At 39.3% G+C, this 17,884-nt stretch overlaps 1 protein-coding gene across 1 annotated transcript in view; it reads left to right on the top strand.

Moving 5' to 3' along the window:
• The window catches only part of BCAP29 (B-cell receptor-associated protein 29), a 27,034-nt gene extending 11,161 nt beyond the window's left edge, over nucleotides 1–15,873 (top strand). Inside the window, exons 4-7 of the mRNA XM_009328316.1 lie at nucleotides 2,476–2,611; nucleotides 5,377–5,488; nucleotides 13,455–13,555; nucleotides 14,968–15,873. Of these exons, the coding sequence (XP_009326591.1) occupies nucleotides 2,476–2,611; nucleotides 5,377–5,488; nucleotides 13,455–13,555; nucleotides 14,968–15,006 (388 nt within the window). The 3' untranslated portion in view covers nucleotides 15,007–15,873. The remainder of the gene's footprint in view (nucleotides 1–2,475; nucleotides 2,612–5,376; nucleotides 5,489–13,454; nucleotides 13,556–14,967) is intronic.
• Nucleotides 15,874–17,884: the final 2,011 nt, after the last annotated feature.

The following is a 17,884-nucleotide window of genomic DNA, read 5'->3' as shown; positions in this document are numbered from 1 at the left end:
GAGGTGGGTGTTGGTCTCTTCTCCCAAGTAACAAGCGATAGGACGAGAGGAAATGGCCTCAAGTTGTGCCAGGGGAGGTTTAGATTGGACATGAGGAAAAATGTCTTTACTGAAAGAGTGGAACCTTAATGATTCTATGATTCTTGCATGCAGAGGGAGTTGGCCAATGTCATTGCAAGGCTGAGCTCTGTCATCTTTGAAAGATCATGGTGATCGGGGGAGGATCCTAGTGACTGCAAAAAGGCAAACATTGCACCTGCCTTCAAGAGGACAAAAAGCAGGATGTAGGGAACTAGAGACTAATCAGCCTCACCTCCCTGGTAAGGTTATGGAGCAAATCTTACTCAAGGCCATTTCCAGGGACATGAAGGATACAATGACTTGGAACAGCCAGCACGGATTTACTGAGGGGAGATCATGCTTGATCATCCCTGTTGCCTTCTCCAATGAGATGACTGGCTGTGTGGATAAATGGCAGAGCAGTGGATGTTGTGTGCCTTTAGCAAGGCCTTTGATAATAGTCTCTTGTGGTATCCTGATAGCCTAACTGTGGAGGGATATGGGCTGGAGAAGTGGAGAAAAACGTGGGTGGAAAATTCTCTGGGCCTTTGGGCTCAAAGGATGATAGTAACGCAGATTCCAGCTGGTGCCCCTCAGGTATTGGTACTGGGCTCAATACTGTTTAATGTCCTTATTAACAACCTGGATGATGGGATTGAATGTACTCTCAGCAAGTTTGCAGACAGTACCAAATTAGAATGGTTGACATCTCGGAGGGCAGGGCTGCTGTTCAAGAGAACTAGACAGGTTGGAGAAATGTGCTGCCAGAAATCTCACAAAGCTCAACAAAGGCAAATGCGAAGTCTGTTGTCTTACAGGATAACCATGTACAGCATCCAGGCTGGGGACTGGCTGGCTGGGTAGAAAGTAGTTTTGCAGAAAAGGACCTGGGGATCCTGGTAGACAGCCCATCATGTATTGAGCTGTAATAGCAAGGGTGTAGCCAGCAGGTCAAGAGAAGTGGTTGTTCCCCTCTGTCTGGCACATTTGGTACTGCAGCTGCAGGACCGTGTCCAGTTTTGACTCCCCAAAACACTGGAGTACTGCAGCAGGGGTACCGAGAAGGTTGGGGACTGAAACACATGACCTATGAGGAGGGGATGAGGGAGCTTGGCTTCAGCCAGAAAAAGAGACATTGAAGGGGAGATCCTATTGCTTTCTACAGCTATCTAGTGGTAGGATGTAGAGAAGATGGAGCCAGCTCTTCTCAGTGGATCCACACAGGAATGACAAGAGTCAACAGGCCAGGAACCTGGGAAATTCTGACTTGTGATAAAAAGTACTTTTTCTACTATCAAGAGCGGTCAAACACTGGAACAAGGACCCTGAAAGATGGTGGAATCGCCATCATTGGAGATGGTGGGAGCTCAACTGGACAAGCCTCTGAGTAATCAGCTCCACCTGTCTCTGCTTTGGGCAGGAGCTTGGACAGGACGACCTCTGGAAGCCCCTTTCAACCTATATGATTCTGTGATTCTGTTTTAGTAATGATGTTTTAGTGACTCCTGACTGCTGCATCTATAAATTAATAAGCAGTAGTAAAACGTGCTAACCCTTGGAAAGTAATGACATGGGGATCTTAACTTTTTTTATTAAAACCAAAAAAATAAGAAAATGAGCTTTCAATTAAAAAGCAGGGAGGAGGGCTTACCTTGAAAGCCAAAAGGTCTATTAATACGCCTTCAGTTATGAAAAAGCCAATTACTTGGATTTTCAAATTTCTTTTGAAGAGCAGCTGCATAGTTATATTACAGGAATTAATTTAATTCAGTGTTGCTTTGGCCTTTCCTTGATTCAGCAACATACTGCTTTGAAAGACTCCAAGATGAATAATGCAAGTAGTGATGCAAAGAGGCAATTGCTAGATCAAATCGAGAGGTATTTGCAAAGCTTAGATTTGAGGTGCCATATGAGTGCTGACATTCATGCATGTTCTGATTTATACGGTATTGGCAGAGTACTTTGAAGATTAATATGCTCACATTACTAATTTTATTCTTGTAAGGCCTTTTATAAAGTTGTGTTGGGTTGGTTTTTTTTTTTTTGCATTGTACTCATTACCATAATATGTTGCTTGGGTCTTGTATTCAGAGATCCATCCTAGTTAAAACACTACGTCGTGTAAGAGTATTTGAGCCTTTAAGCAAGCAGGTCTCTGACCCCTTAATGGCTGTGGGGTTTTGGGAGGCGGAAGGTTCTGCATCAGGTAAAAATCAGACTTCTGATGGATTAAAATCTTTTCAGTCTCTTATTTTACTATTATTTGTCATCAGTGAGCCTGGATGTTTCCCTTCAGGTGCTTAAACAGTCCTCTTGTGGTTTTGTTTTCACATCTAGTGCAGAGAGAGAGAAAAGGGGTTGTTTTGGTTGTTTGGGTTTTTTTAATTTGTGCTGTTCACTGTGTTTCTTCACCAGTGTATTGAGACGTACTGTTACCCTTCTTACTCAGTTGGCAAAAGGAATGGCATCTCATGCAGCTCTGGAAACACAAGTAAATGATGCTACTGAAGCAGCCAAAAAATACATGGCCGAGAATGAAAGGCTGCAGGAGGTATCTTGCAACTTCTTTAGTTATTTTCTTATACAGCAAGTAGTACAAAATACTATGGGGATAGCTTGCTACTGAGTAATGGCCGTTCATTTGTTTTCTTCTGGTGGAAAAAGGAAGAACAATGTTCTTACAATATGTAACTCAGAATACTGAATACAAATTTCAGTAGCATTTTATTAAGAAAGGAAACTAAAGTAATCCAAATAAATGTTCTGTCTTTCCAGTACAAATTTCACCAAAGTAGTAATATGATAGTAGTAATATCTCTTTACTACTCTTTATCTTTAAAAAGATAGTAGTAGTAATATCTCTTTAATATCTTCAAAGAGATATTAAAATATCTCTTTGAATTTAATCATAGCAAAGTAAAGGGAGACACTAATTTTATTCTTTTTATCCTCAACAGTTGGCTGTTTAGGTCAGGGCTATAGCAGTCCAGTATGGAAAAGCCTACAATATAGCTGTTCTCGTGCTGGCTGTTTCTTCTAAATAAGATTTGCTCCAGTCCTGAAATGTCTTTTCTATTTTGTAAAATTGGTCTTTTGTATTTATTGTATTTTGTATTCTTGCATCTGTTTTTATGGTGGGTCAGCCAATCTCCTAATACCTTCCTTTCTCAGTAAGGCACTGCTGTAGTAGTAATGAGGATATTACCAAAAACATCTTCGTTAAAATAACCACCAATGGACCAAAGACATGTTGTTTTTACGAGAAGAATGGAGAAAATTAAGCTATCATTTATCTGTTGTGGTTCAATATACAGTTGTATGCAGGAAGTCAGCAAAGATAATAAAGATAAAGTTATGAAATCTTTTCTCATAATTTGTTAGTTTGACTTCTGTTGGGAGAGGCTGAACCATAAGTTAGAGTGCAGATACCCATGGTATCAAGACTTCTGCAGCATTCTTCAGTCTGGCACATTGTCAAAACAAAATTCACTGCAGGTGTGTACAGGTTTCCTTCCAGTTCGGAGCAATGTCTGTGGTTACCAGCGCTGTAATTTTTTTTGTAATAAATCTTCAGACAAAGAGAACAGACTCTGCACAAAAATTACTAGAAGGGATGCAAAAAAATCCCGTTGTTTGAGAGGTGTCGTAAAACAAGGATCAATAAAGTGTATGTTAGGTATTTTCCAAGTACGAAACGATTCCAGAATTTTTTGATTTAGTATTTTGTCAAAACGATCTAGACTCCCTCCCTCAGCCATGGAATTTGTCTCTTTACTGCATACTGGTACTTCCCCACCACCACCCCCCTCTGTCCTCTTGGGATTTGGCCAAAAGTCCTCTTTTTGTTCTGCTTTCACCATTCTCTTAGCAACGCATTCTCTTAGCTGCTTGTAAGTGATAGCCAGAAACTGGAAACTGTATTCCTGTCTGTTTCTGTTTGTGTGTTTGATTGCATGGTTTGCAAAAACAGCGGTAGCCACACCTACAGCCAACATGCTGTGGCTGGATCTCCATTGTGCTGGAGGTGCGAAGTGTTCAGAATTGGTTTATTTTAACTTTATAGAGATACTATGACTTAGGTTCCTGTGTGGCTTGGCCCCTGCATTTGTGTTCATTTACAAGCATGCTTCATTCCACCATGAGAGGGAGGCAAGAGCAATTGCATATAGGGCACTGGCTGTAAGTATAAATACTGTAAGTTTACTCCAGTGTGCTAGGTCTGCACTGTCTCCTGTTCAGAGGTTCCACGGAGCACAGGATTTTAAGATAAAAGTTTACAGAAATAACTAATAGAAAGAGGGGAGCACAAAGTAAAGGAGGCAATCTGTGGCCAATTTAATGACAAATTGGCTATGGTTTTGTTACCAGCAGTCAAATGCAATCTCTGCTCTTTGGTTAAATTTTCTTCAGCTCTTTTCTTTGGATTGTTTACCAGTCTTTATAAACAGTTCTTCTTCCTAAAGTAATCTTTCCTCTCCGTTCCCACCTGTGCCCAGTAAGCTCTGATATCGTGAATTCACCTAACAGCTGTTCATCTCAGTTGTTCTACTTTTCTTTTTCCCATTAAGTGTTTACCACTTCTTTTGCCATTTTTATAACAGAGATCATGCTTGGTTGAATAATAGAGGCCATATGAGCAAAGGGTCTAATTATGGGGTCTAATCCTTAACTTATGATACTTTAAGTCATCCATAGCAATTGCCTTAATGATAAGAGTGTGCATAAGTATAGTAGTGCCAACATTTTCAGAGTACAGGGAGTATACTGCTCTTGTGTCTAGTCCTTACAGGGCTCTTCTGAATCCTTTCTTAGTTTTTTCTTTAATTTCAGTGGGAATCTAATCTGGGTATTGAAGTATTCTGAAGATTGAAGAAGTAGCTGCAAACCTACAAGGAGAGATTTGTGATGTATTACATGATTTAAATAAGAATAAATTATTAGAACAAGTTGCACATAAACATGGTGGTGTTCTGTCACTAGCAGTCCCAGTGTAAGTCTTCTGGAAAAGCCATTTATAACCTAAACAGAAGTTGTGGGCCTGATGCAGAGATACAAAGTACTCTTACACAGGAGATAATACCATACTATTACAAGTATGCCACTACTATCAACTTAAAACATTGAACATTTTTGTGTGTGTGTTTGGGGTTTTTTTGTTTTTTCCCCCCTAGAATGACTGAGTATCTGTCTGTGTCACGTTGGCACTTGATAAAACCTGTCACTTTGCATGATCAAGGCTGACATTCTCTGGCTGTTTGGCATTAATGTCAGACTAATGAAAACAAAATTAATTGTAGCAACTGTGGGTTTTAATAGGCCTTGAGTGAAAAAGGAAGCAGTAAAAAGAAAGAGTCAGCAGAAGCAACTGATGAAAAGTTGAAGAAGGAAGTTGAACATTTGAAAGCAGAGCTACAGAAGACATCAAATGGTAAGTATGGGTTAGGACTTCTTTGCAATTAAGAAAAAGATGATTTCAACACTGGATGTCAAAAATTTATTTTAAGTATAGCATTAACTACAGCAGTTTGCAGAACACTTGGCTTGTGGTTTCTTTACATTTGACTAGGAACTGGAAAAACATGCCATTGCCATCCCCATATTGTAGTAAATGTTTTCATTATGGACATGTGCACGGTGTAATTTGAACGTCTTAGTTAAATTGTAATTATTAAGAAATTGAACTGATCTATTTAAGTGGTGTGGACTTGTCTTCATCAATGACATGACCAGGATATGGAATCAATTGCAGGTTGCTTATAGGCATCAGATTGATCTTTCACGTCATACATATCAGCCACTCTCCCTGTATAAAATGAGGAAGTATGTGGTTGAGGTTTTTTCTATAAAGTAGGGGTTTGGTCAGATAGCAGAAAAGTCCTTGACTAGTATTCTAAATCTATCTATCTCCTGCAGCAGAGGTGTTAGTGATTCCCCCCCCCCCCTCATCCAAGGAAACATGCCTTGCAATTTGTAACATAATACTTTTGTTAGCAGCTTCCATGTTTAAGGTTTAGGTTGTCAAAACTGCTTTCTTGGCAACCCAAATTGAGATAGAAGCAGATTTTACCTGTTCGGTTCTGTCTTATTGGGATCTGTCAAGGTGTGTGATGCTTATGAACACCTGCTCATCTGAAATTAGTGTTTTTAAGATAACACTGCCTGTGACCTTGTAAGCATTAATCAGATGTTCAGACTGTAACAAAACACAGATTTTCGTGGTACCAGATAGTATGTTGTCATCAAAACATAGCCCTGCGTTCATATTGCATGGCACTGCTACAAAGCTGTAAAAATAACAACAAATATTTCATTAATTGTTTTTCATTGTCCGCTGGGAAGACAAACAAGAACTGCAGAACAGCTGTCTTCAGCTGCGCCTGAAGCAACAAGAATCTTTAAGTAGAGGGTCTCATTAGTTCACATTCTCAGGCAGGTTTGATTGTAGGTTTTCCCTCTCCTGCTGTTTTCTTAAAGAAAGGGGGGAAAACTGCCTTTGAAGTGACAGGATCAATGAAAAACTTAAATGCATATGTTTTATTTAAACTAACTGGTGGTATGTAACACTAATATAATGTAAGCTTTTCAGTGAGGAATGCTAGAGAAAGCTAAGGAATAAATAGATTTACCACACGCTGCTTCAGCTGCATTCTCCCTGTGGGCTGTTGTCCATCCAAAAGATGTATAAATTAAGGCATGCTTGAGTCTTTTGTTAGGGGGAAAGTGGGGGAGAGGGTCTTTTTAAGGAATGAATAGGAAAATATTTACAACCCTTCCCCTGATGCCATCCCCCTCATTGCCAAAACAAAATCCCATGGTTATGTTAATTACCATCATCAGCTAGATGGTGTTAGGTATGTCTGTCTTATTTTTTTGTAAGTTTTCTTATACGTTATTTTGAGCAAACTGATAGCCAGAAAGCTTAAAGTACTTGATAATAGCCGCATCTGTAGACACAGCTTTCTGTGGAGTGTTAGAGATTTAACGTCAATCAAATTTACTGTTTTCTTTTGAAACTTCTGCAACTGAGCAGGTGAATGTTGAGTTTCATGCTCGCTAAGTGTGAGCAATGCATTACGCAGTATCGAAGTTGAGATTGTAAGGCTTGGTTTACCTCTTTTTAACAATTTTTCATGCCACTGAGCTCACATGACTAAAGTAACGTTTTCTTTGTGTCCACAAAGTCCAATCCATGGAATTTTGTGGGTATTTTGTGGGGAGGAAGGGAGTGAAGAATGGGGGGGTGTCACGTAGTAATGAAACAAGGCAAAACTAGTAAAAAAAAAGGAAAATTTTACTGGTTTGGTTTTTTGGGGTTTTCTTTTTGGGTTTTTGTTTTTCAGCTGTAGTATTAGTAAGAGTCATAAATTTGGATTTTGTTCTTGTTTGGTTGGGATTTGGGTTTGTTTTTTTCTTTGCTGCTTGGATGAAAAAAAAACAAGTATAATCTTTTTCACAGGGCAGTTTCAAATACTCATTGCTCTGGTCTGGTACACTTGTTAAGCTACTTACGCATGGTGATATGGTGATATATTACTTCATAGTAGGCCACATGTTGAAAGGTGCGTTACCTCAATAGAGTAGCACCCAGGAGGAGTCCTAAATGTAAGTCTGCTTCACGTTTAAATAACTCAGTTTAGTATCAGATTAGTGCTGTGACTTCAGGGGAGATCCAAACTTTCTGTAAGGTTTTGATCCAGTATTTACAACTTCTGGCAGAGGAAATACTGTATGTCTCCTCTTTTTGAAATTCTGACTGAAATTATAGTGTAGACCATGATTATTGCAGACTTCCAGGAGACTCATCCCTAGTTCTTCAGCTTTCTACCTTTTACAGGAAACACAGTCTACCTTATGGGGTTTTTTGTCCACTTAACTGTAAGTGAAATCCTAAGTTAAGAAGACATTTTGCCACCTACTGTGCTCTGGGCAGGTGGGGAGTAATAATGAAAATACAAGACAAAGAGACTGAGTAGTAAAATCTGAGGAAAGGTTGGAAATGAGCGACAAAGATTTCAGCCAAATTTGTTTTCTTTTCAGACTTGACTTTTCTATCCCCCTTGATGCCCTTTTTTGCTTTATTGTGGAAGCGAAGGGAAAGGGGCTAGTTCTTCACTACTTTATTGCAGACCCACATACTGGGGGCTTTACAGGCACCCAGCAGTGGGGCTAGCACTTTCAGAGCCTAAATCCATTTTTAGCATACCTGGACATGTAATAACATGACTGTTCAGAAACCTTCCAAGATGGTATTTTATTGATACACTTATATATTATGAAAAATGTCTCACTGATACCTAGAAATAAATATACCTAGGACCACCAATGCAGATGTGAGAATGTTTCTCCTGCCACGCATCAGACATAATTTCTAACAAAATGTTGATTCAGATAATTAAAGGCTCTCGGTATGGCTGCTGGTCTCAGACCTATAGGAATTTTCTGGGGAAAGAAGAGATGCTATGATTGTTTCATTTTGATAGTTTTGAAAAGTACACAAAAAGCTACGAGAAAACAAACTATCTGCAACTGGAGATGATGCCAGAGTATGAGAGAAATTTCATAAAGCAGCTGTCCTTACAGCGATCCTTGGGTTGGGGGCAGGAACAGGACTTTTGGTGCATTAGCTTTGTTTTCACGCTCACAGATCCCATGCTGTGGAAATGCTGATGTGTAAATGTCCATTTGTTATTATGGGACTCTTTGGGCAGGAGGGAGACTTCTGCAATGCTATACTATTCCGCCTTTTATCTTGGGTCATTTTTTTGGTGACATTGTCCTAGTGTATGGTAAAGACTACAGCTTCATTTACACAATAGAAATTTACACAGGACAACTAGTATTGATCAAGTCTTACAGCAGAACACGCTGGTGGCAGACTCCTGTCCAGCTCGTTGACACCTCACTCTTCTAGCAGTATTTCATGGCAAATGACATGCACCTAAAGCTTCTATCTGCATCTGATGGAGCATAATGGGCATTGCGGTCCTCAGCACCTGTGTGCAGTTATTGAGCTGTGACCTTATTGCATCTTTGAGCTGAGTCTGTAGTGCCACATTGAGACAAAACTCAAGACCGTTTCTTTGTCTCTGCTGTTAGGATTTCACTTTGTGAAAAGTGTACTGACTCACCAAAGTAATTTAGGCGCTTTTAAACTTTAGTTCAACTTTTTCTCTATTTATGTATATTGTTGTCATAGGTATACAGTGGGGCAGGAGGAAATTCTGATGAAACTTCTGTGCATCCTTTAATGAGGTTTGTTTTGTGTACAGAATGTGTCACAAGAGTGCTTTTTGTTTCATGGTTGCATAGTGCTGTAGGAGACAGGAGTAAGAGAGCAACAATTCATATGGAGGGCTGGTTTTGAAATAGCTTTTAGTTGTTGACTATTCTAGAAAGTATGCACGTACAGATGTACAACTCTCACTTAAATGCTAAGATTATTAGGTGGTAGAAAGATATAAACAATACAGACAATGGGAATACATTTCATAGAACTGTTGCTGCCAGTCAGAGTTCAGCTCGGCCTTCATGTTGCCAGGCAGGCTAGTGCCATGTATGAAAACTATATTTATGTTGAGCTCCACTGAAGCATTCCAGTTCTTAAAAACAAACAAACAAAGAAAAAGAAAACCAAACCCAAACTATCAGCTTTCTTTTGTAAGCTGGGAATACGAGATATAAGTTAAAAGAATTGGCCACAGTCTCATGTTATTTAGCCGATGGCAGAGGGAGGTTTAGAAACAAAGTCCATCTTACTTAACCTTACTTTTTAACTGTGCGATCATAATCTTGGTGGGAGCCATTGCACAACGTCACATGCAACAAGAGTTGATATTCATATTTGTTGATTCGAAGGGATGGCGCTGCGTACAGCAAGCAGGGTTTTGTTATACAAGGTCGTTTATGCCATTTGAAGATGCTGTAACATGCCTTTTGTAACAAAATTTCATCTGAGGTTGCGAAAGGTACTTGGAGCAAATTTGTGTGTAACTTTTTGGCCCTGCCTTCTCTTTTTAAACTTTATCTGACCATTACATTTTAAGGAGAGAATTCAGAATTAGTATGGAATTACTTGACTGGAGTTGTTCCCAGCTTTACAGCGTATTTGTTGGCAAACCTCTTGTCCTGTCAGTGCTTAAATTCTGAAATGTGAATAGCTCTTTCTCAACTTGAAGACTCTTAAAAGAGAGGGATCTTTCTTAGTCTTAAATTAGTCCAAATCATTTGGGTTGTAGACTTGTATTGTGAGCAATGCCAATTTAAGTTCCAGATCATTTCCTTAGTAGCAAGCACTGTAATTCAAGTCATTTAGCCAGGCCAGGACTAGTAGTCGTGCAGGGAAATACCTGAAGAATCATGGGTTGCTTCTGTTGCTGTTTGGTTTTGTTTTACTGTTAGGTTCTCCATCCTTGTTGAAATGAGAAGATAATATAAATGCTACAGCTGCTGGGCTGTGGTAACCTCTTCAGAGCAATTTTATTCCTCATCCTGCTTCAACTTTAGAGGCATCTGAAGTAAACTATCTATCCTGGAACAGGATACAGAGAATGTGGTAAGGGAAGGACAAGTTCTCTACTTCTCCCAGACTGTATGTTACATTAGTTTGTGGACCTCCAGTTACACATTAAGTGTAAAAGGATAAAGTTTGCCATAAATGTCTCCCATTGATATACTGCCCTGAGAATATTTTGTCGATTTTTCTTTGAAGGAAAGGGGAAGGAATGAAAAAGGGTGGCACACCTCTCTCAGTACTGAGGCTGGATTCCCATTTTGAAACTTACTGACTATTCCTCTCATTAGTTGCATTAGCGTAGAAGCAGCATTCTCACCTCTTGCCTGCTCGTGCATTTAGTTGGTAGGAACAATCAGCTGTTGGGTTTTGCTTGCTGCCAGTCCAGCTGCTCTGTCTCCTGTGAGGCAAAGTAACAGTCCAGATGGAAGCCAGAAAGAATAACTGACTGTATTGTGTACACAAAGGATCTTCTGTTTTCTGCTGGATCAGTGTTCATATGATATGATCCATATGACAAACAATATACCTGTACGATCAACTTGGCTGCACTGCAGTGTTCATGCAATGGCAAAACAGTTGAGCAGCGGTGTATAGACAGTCTCCGTTGCTTGACAAGAAGACATCCAGAGAAGTTGACACACTGGGGAATTCATGTTATCAAAGATGTGACGCTCCTTTTTATTGTGTGGCCCCAACAGGAACGTGACATTCCTTTTTATTGTGTGGCCCCAACAGGAATGAGTCTGGGTTTGGTGTTCTTGGTGGTTGGGGTTTTTTTGGTGGGTTTTTTTTGTCCATAGCCAACACAGGTGTAAAGGACAATCTGTTCTTTGCTTTCTCTTCTTCTAGGGTTAGGTGAGGTATTCCTGTCATACATCTGTTTTTGTCAAAACACTGAAACAATGCAGTGGCTTGTTTGCTTTCTTGGTTTGCAGATACTTTTAGATATTTTGTTCATGTTTTAAAGATACAGTAGTTTTTAGTTGCAACTAAAGTACTGTACTGCTGCTTGTAAACAGCTAAATAGTATTATGACTTCTTCAGAAATGAGATATTGTTAATTTTTACTGTAACTAACTATGTACAAGAATGTTTAAACAAAGGCAAAATTTAGCTTTCTAATTATCAGATTCTTGAAGAGGTGAAATGGCATATGCATATGTTTTTTGTCTACAGCTTAAAAATCAGAAGCTTATCAAATTGTCATAAGTTTTAGAGTGATTTCCAAATTTTACTGTTGAATATTTTAAACAGTAGCAAAATCAGAAAGAGAGTAAATGCAATGGGGTTTGACTTGTCGGATGTGTGGAAATCATGGTTATTGCAAATACCAAAACCTTTAGAAAGTGTTTTTTGTATTGATGCTGTCGAGAATGCATTAAAGGATGAAGGATATCTGTGTAAGAGTATGGAAATTAAAGAAAGGATGTAAAGAGATGGGATGAATGTTTGACCATGTTGGAATCAATAGACATAAGTGTAATTAACTTCAGTAGACCAGAATTTCAGGCTAGGTAAAAGCCCTATTAGTGGAAGACCACTTGGAGACTTTCAAAATGAGAATGCTTTTGAATCTGTATATTCAAATTAATTAATTAAAAATAGCAGAAATGCTGGGGGAGGGAGTCTTCCTTTTTGCATGTAGGAGAGTGGTCAAATCTCTTGTGTCCTGATGTTTCAGGAACTAGCTCCCAAAGTGAACCATGGTTAAGACCAGAGTGCTTGTAGCTAGGTGCTTAACAAAACCACATCTAGCTCCTCGTCTTTTGAGAACAGGCTCTTACAGAGGTGCTGCAATTCTTGAGTGTCTTGGAGGTCTCTGGGAAAGAACAGTCTGTCTCAAGAAGCTCACAGTTGAAGGATGGATCCACGTTTTTGGAACAAGGGAAATGGCAAATGCTTTTTATTTGTAACATGAAGACTTGTTTTTTTACATATGGCTATGTGAGGCAGCCTTATAGGTCATTAACAACGTTTCTGTTTTAGCATGAATAAATCAAGTTTTAGGGTATGCCTGTGCTGCTACAGCAGAGAGATATAAAGATACCTGAGATACCTATAGCAGAGGAATAAGAAAATATCTAAATGACCTTACTTGAATGCTTACATAACAGCTTAGGAGTAGTGGCTTTATGAAACTTTATGCTGATTTACCCTGCATTGTAAATCAGCCCTTATGGAGTCCTGGGCTGTTCTGTACTGCAGCATAGACAGGCTCTCAGTTTATTGCTGTTGAGATTGTGAGTAGAGTAATAATTACTTCTTCCCATGATAAAAACCTGCTCACAGTTGTCTGTCCTACCACCACCATTTCTGCCTTCTCATCCATAAAGTGATGATGCTTCTAATGAATTAACTCATGCATGGTAAAATATATAACAGGGTGAAAAGGGCGGGGGGGGGGCTATGCTCCTGTAATAATGTATTATCTCTCTCTCCCCCCCATTTTACAGACAGCCTCAGTTGCTTTGCTAAAATGTTGCCCAGTGTTTGAGTTCCCTCTTTGTTTTAAGAGGGCTGACAGTTTTGGTTTTGGGGTTGTAGAGTTTTGTTTTTCTAGAACTGTCTTCTGCAATGTGACAGAACACTGTAGTCATCACTAACTTGTCACCCCTGTCAACAGTTCATTGGTCTTGCCCTTACCTTTCTTACAGCCCCTTCCTGTTGTGCTGCTCTTCCTGAACACAAGTCATTCTCTTTACCCTCCCTGTCCTGCACATCTCTTCCTGTGTCCATCTGTGATGCTCTGTTTTAAACTTAAGCTTTTTTTTTTTTAAAGGAAGGACTGTCTAGTGCAGTGGAGCCCTAATATGTAACTAGGGCTCTGAGGAACTGCAAGAATACAAGTAATAATTAAAACACTAATTCTGATATTTTACAGCTCTCCACAAGGCAAACAATGAAGTGACTGCAGTTAAAAAGCAGTCTGAAGGCCTCAAAAGAGAATATGATAATCTGATGAAAGAATATGAATGGCTTCAGGTAGGTGGTTCTGGATCGCTATATGAGCACAATGTTCTGAAATTGTACCAGCAAAATTCTGCTTGTTGGGTATTTATTATGCAAGAGAATTTACCAAAATCTTTAGTATAGCATAAAGTTACAATGGGCAGCACTCTTTAAACTTCATCAAAATAGTAGAATTTTGTTTTTCAAGGACTGGACAGCAAAGCTATTAGCATCTTCTTTTTTGCACATCAGGTGACAAAGCTCAGGTCATCAATAGACTCAATTTTGCTGTCACTTGGGAAAGAAGATTCAGATAGTTTTGCCTGTGATGATCAAACTGAAATCTTGTAAGAAAATTATAGGAGTAGTGTGTGTGTGCTATATACATCAATTACAAGAGTAATTTTATTTTATTTGCTCTTTAAACATGCTTTTGCAATACTGGATTATAAATGTTGCAATCCTGTTGATAAGCAAGAACAAAAAAACCCCAGTAACAACAAACAGCCTAGGCTAGAAACAAGCTACTCTAAAAATTCAAACTGAAGTACAAACCAAAAAAAGAAACATAGCAAGCAAAAGCTGAATTAGCATTTTGACTGGGTTTGCATATGTGCATGGCTATAATACACATAATATATACAGTAATTATTTCTGGTAGAACTGGGAGCTCTGCTTGTTTTTTAAGTTGTCTGATAGATGTTTGTATGTTCCATGCCTAATATCTGCCTCAGAATTCCATAAATTCAATAAAAATGAAAGTTAGCCTGTTTACAAGTAATGGTCTTGGGAGAAAATAAATGATTGATGTTAAAATTATGGTGACCTGCTTTTCAAGAAGAGCTGTTTGTTGGTTCTGTATTAATAAAGTAAAAAAAAAAGGCAAATTTGAGCTGGTTATAATATTTTTCCTGTACTCTGTGAAGCTGCTTACTGATTCCCAGCCTCACCTTACACTCTTATAGAGATTGCTCAGCTGATCTCTGTGTTTGAATTAAGACCACCATGCATGTCCTGTCTTCATTGTGCTTCCCTGTGTAATGAGCTGTAGTAGTCCTGCTGCATTTCTAACAGTCTTGTGGTCTAGAACACACATCCTTACAGTTTTCTGTGTTTACCCGTGAATGCAAAGAACAGAAGGTACTGAGCACACAGTAGATGCAGCTCCTAAGGATAAACTAGCTGATAGCAGACAACATTTTCTGCTGAGTTTGCTGCACAGTTCAGCTGTAACGTGAACAGGGAGCAAAAGGCGGCTGTGTGGCTGTTACTGTACTAGGATCAGAAGTGCACGTTTTATGTGGGGTAGTATTGGTGGGACTACAGCTTTGAAGGGTGTATGGTGAACAAATCAGGTATGACTGCAAGGGGGCAAAATGTGGCATCCGGAGTCAATGGTTTCTGATCTTGCCAAACATAAAAAATTATTTTTAATCTCTTTTCAGGACAGTTTAAATGAAGCAGAAGACAAGAAAGACCTGTAGGTGCATCTAAGACAGGCATCAGTACAGTTGCTTCAATGTGAAAAGCCTTGTGCTGTTTAGGTTCCTGATGCATACCTGAAACAAAAGGTGATTTTTCTGAAGAGCACACGCACTGCGGGTCATTATTCAGATGCCTCTAATATATCTTGGTTGCCAAAATATTCTGTGTTGCAAATGAAATGTTAAGTGGCTTACCCGATTTACCATGGAATTTGTCACTGCTGTTGTGAGGAGAAACTTGAAAATCTTTCAATTCCATCTGGAGCAACTTGACTGTTCTCCAAGCTTTTGCCTTCCAGAATGGTAACAGATCATGCACTGTTAGCTTGTAGTGTTTGAGCGAGGTTGTATATCATGCTATACCATAAAAACACAATTACCTAAACCTTCTTTGCAACACCTGTTTGGAGTCTTCAAAAATTCAGTTACCAGTGGGGTGAAGAAGGCTGAAAGCTTTTCATCAGCCATTCTACTTCAGTGGAAAACTGAATGACAATCAATCTAAGGAAAATAAATAAAGGAGGAAACTGCATTTCTAAATCCATCTCGCTAGCTTGTGACTTTCATTTAGCCGCGTGGATGAGTGTATTTTAACAAATAATATTTTGCATGCCTCTGGCTTATTTTTCTTTAATATATTGGGTTATTTCAGTTTTCATAACCAAAGTTTTGAGTTGGTTGGTATTAACATTCTGTATTTGTACACTGTTCACATCCGTTTACTCTGTATGTGCCACCCAACTACTTTTGCCTTGCTAAGTAAAAATTCTTTTTAAATGTAGATAGTTGGGTTTGTTTTGTTTTGTTTTCATGGATACGATACCTCGAATAAACGTGCACTGTTTTGCATAAGCCCTTTTTGGCATTCAGAAAGTTGTTTTGAGTTTTTTTTGTTAGTTGGTTCCAGTTTATATTTGAAAGTGGGATATGTTTGTTATATCAAAGGGATTGTTTAAGTTAATGATTTTCTGGGTTTATTTGTGTACATCTCTCCCAGTATACTCTCATCAAAGTTAATAGGTATATACACAAAGAACAGAATACACTTCTAGCTTGGTGATATTTAACTTTTCCTGGAAATACAGCCTTCTTCATAGGGGTAGTTTTGATTGCTCTGGAAATAGGCTTTGTTTACCCTGGAATTTAAACATAGTGTATTAAGTACTATAAAGCATATTAACATAGCATATTAAGTAAGAATGCATATGTTTTTAAAAAATACTTCATCCTTCCTCAAGTAGTACAGAATGTGTTCTCAGAGATTCTATGACACTGGAGATTTGTTTATTCATATCAAAACTTTCAGGAAAAGCTACAGATTTTAAGACCCGCATACACACAGGTTTTAGTGATGTAGTTGAATGCTTTTTTTTTCCCCTGCCCCCTTCTGAAATACTTAAAATTACGGCAGAATGTTATCTCCAGTCTGATCTAAAGACTATGGTGGAAGCCTTAGAGGTATAACAGTAAGTGCTGTTTTTAATAACAGGACTACAGGACTAAAATATCACCTGTTTTTCTTACTTTAAGACCCAGAACAAAAGCAAATATTACTTACTGTTTACCATTGTTATCTACTCATTAAATTTCCGGTATTTCTTCCTATAGTACAAGTAAATAATTAGGTAGATAATTAGCAACTTACAATGAAAGATGTCATGCACTGGACTCTTCATCCCTAAAAATTTGTCTTAGAAAAAATAACATGGAACATAAAATGGGTAGTTGTGAATGCACTGATAGTATCAGTACTTCTCCTTGAGAAGGAAGTCCGAATGCTTTACAGTAATTTTTGCTGTAGAGCGTGATTGAAGTGTGCAGGAGTGCATAGTGGTATGTACTGCTCCCTCAGAAGCTGAAATGATGCCTGGTATTTTTAAACACGCAACATTCATTCAATGCGTGGTAATCGCACACTGCCCTCTGTAATTACATCAGTCACCTCAGCCTAGCAGTGTCCTGCTGGCTGCTTGGAAGATGGGGATCCACTGGCTTGGAGATCGAGGAGATAACAGCTTAAAACACAACAAAACCCCCTGCGTATCAGGCCACAGAGAACATTTCCTTAATTAAAAATTAGGGATTGCTTAAAACCCACAGAGTTTGTGCTTTGCCTCCAGTCATTTCTTCTGTCATGTCTGTTCTTTGTATCACTTACCAGATCCCCGTCACAGAGTGGAATATGACCATCACCATTCTCCTACTTGTCTGTTGCGGATTATCACACATTTGACTAAGTTGTGTTACCACATAGAATCATAGAATCATAGAATCATTAAGGTTGGAAGAGACCTCCAAGATCATCGAGTCCAACCATCAACCCAACAACACCATGCCCACTAAACCATGTCCCTAAGCACCTCATCTACCCGTCTTTCCTTATCCTTAAAAATGAGGAGTAACATCTCAATATATATGATGCCTGGGTAGCATTAGCTAAGATTCCAGGGATAGAAAGGAAGTCTCTCTGTAAAGGCCAATGGTGGCAAACTTGTCCTTTCACCAGTTACTTGGGAGAAGAGACCGACACCCACCTCGCTACAACCTCCTTTCAGGTAGTTGTAGAGAGCGATGAGGTCTCCCCTCAGCCTCCTTTTCTCCAGGCTAAACAACCCCAGCTCCCTCAGCCGCTCCTCATAAGACTTGTTCTCCAGACCCTGCCCCAGCCTCGTTGCCCTTCTCTGGACACGTTCCAACATCTCAACATCCTTCTTGTAGTGAGGGGCCCAAAACTGAACACAGTATTCGAGGTGCGGCCTCACCAGTGCTGAGTACAGGGGCACTATCACTTCCCTGCTCCTGCTGGCCACACTATTTCTGATACAGGCCAGGATGCCGTTGGCCTTCTTGGCCGCCTGGGCACACTGTCGGCTCATGT

Source organism: Pygoscelis adeliae, unplaced genomic scaffold (assembly GCF_000699105.1).
Source record: "Pygoscelis adeliae isolate BGI_AS28 unplaced genomic scaffold, ASM69910v1 Scaffold267, whole genome shotgun sequence".
NCBI classification, from domain to species: Eukaryota; Metazoa; Chordata; class Aves; order Sphenisciformes; family Spheniscidae; genus Pygoscelis; species Pygoscelis adeliae.
This window is presented reverse-complemented; position numbering and strand designations above follow the sequence as displayed.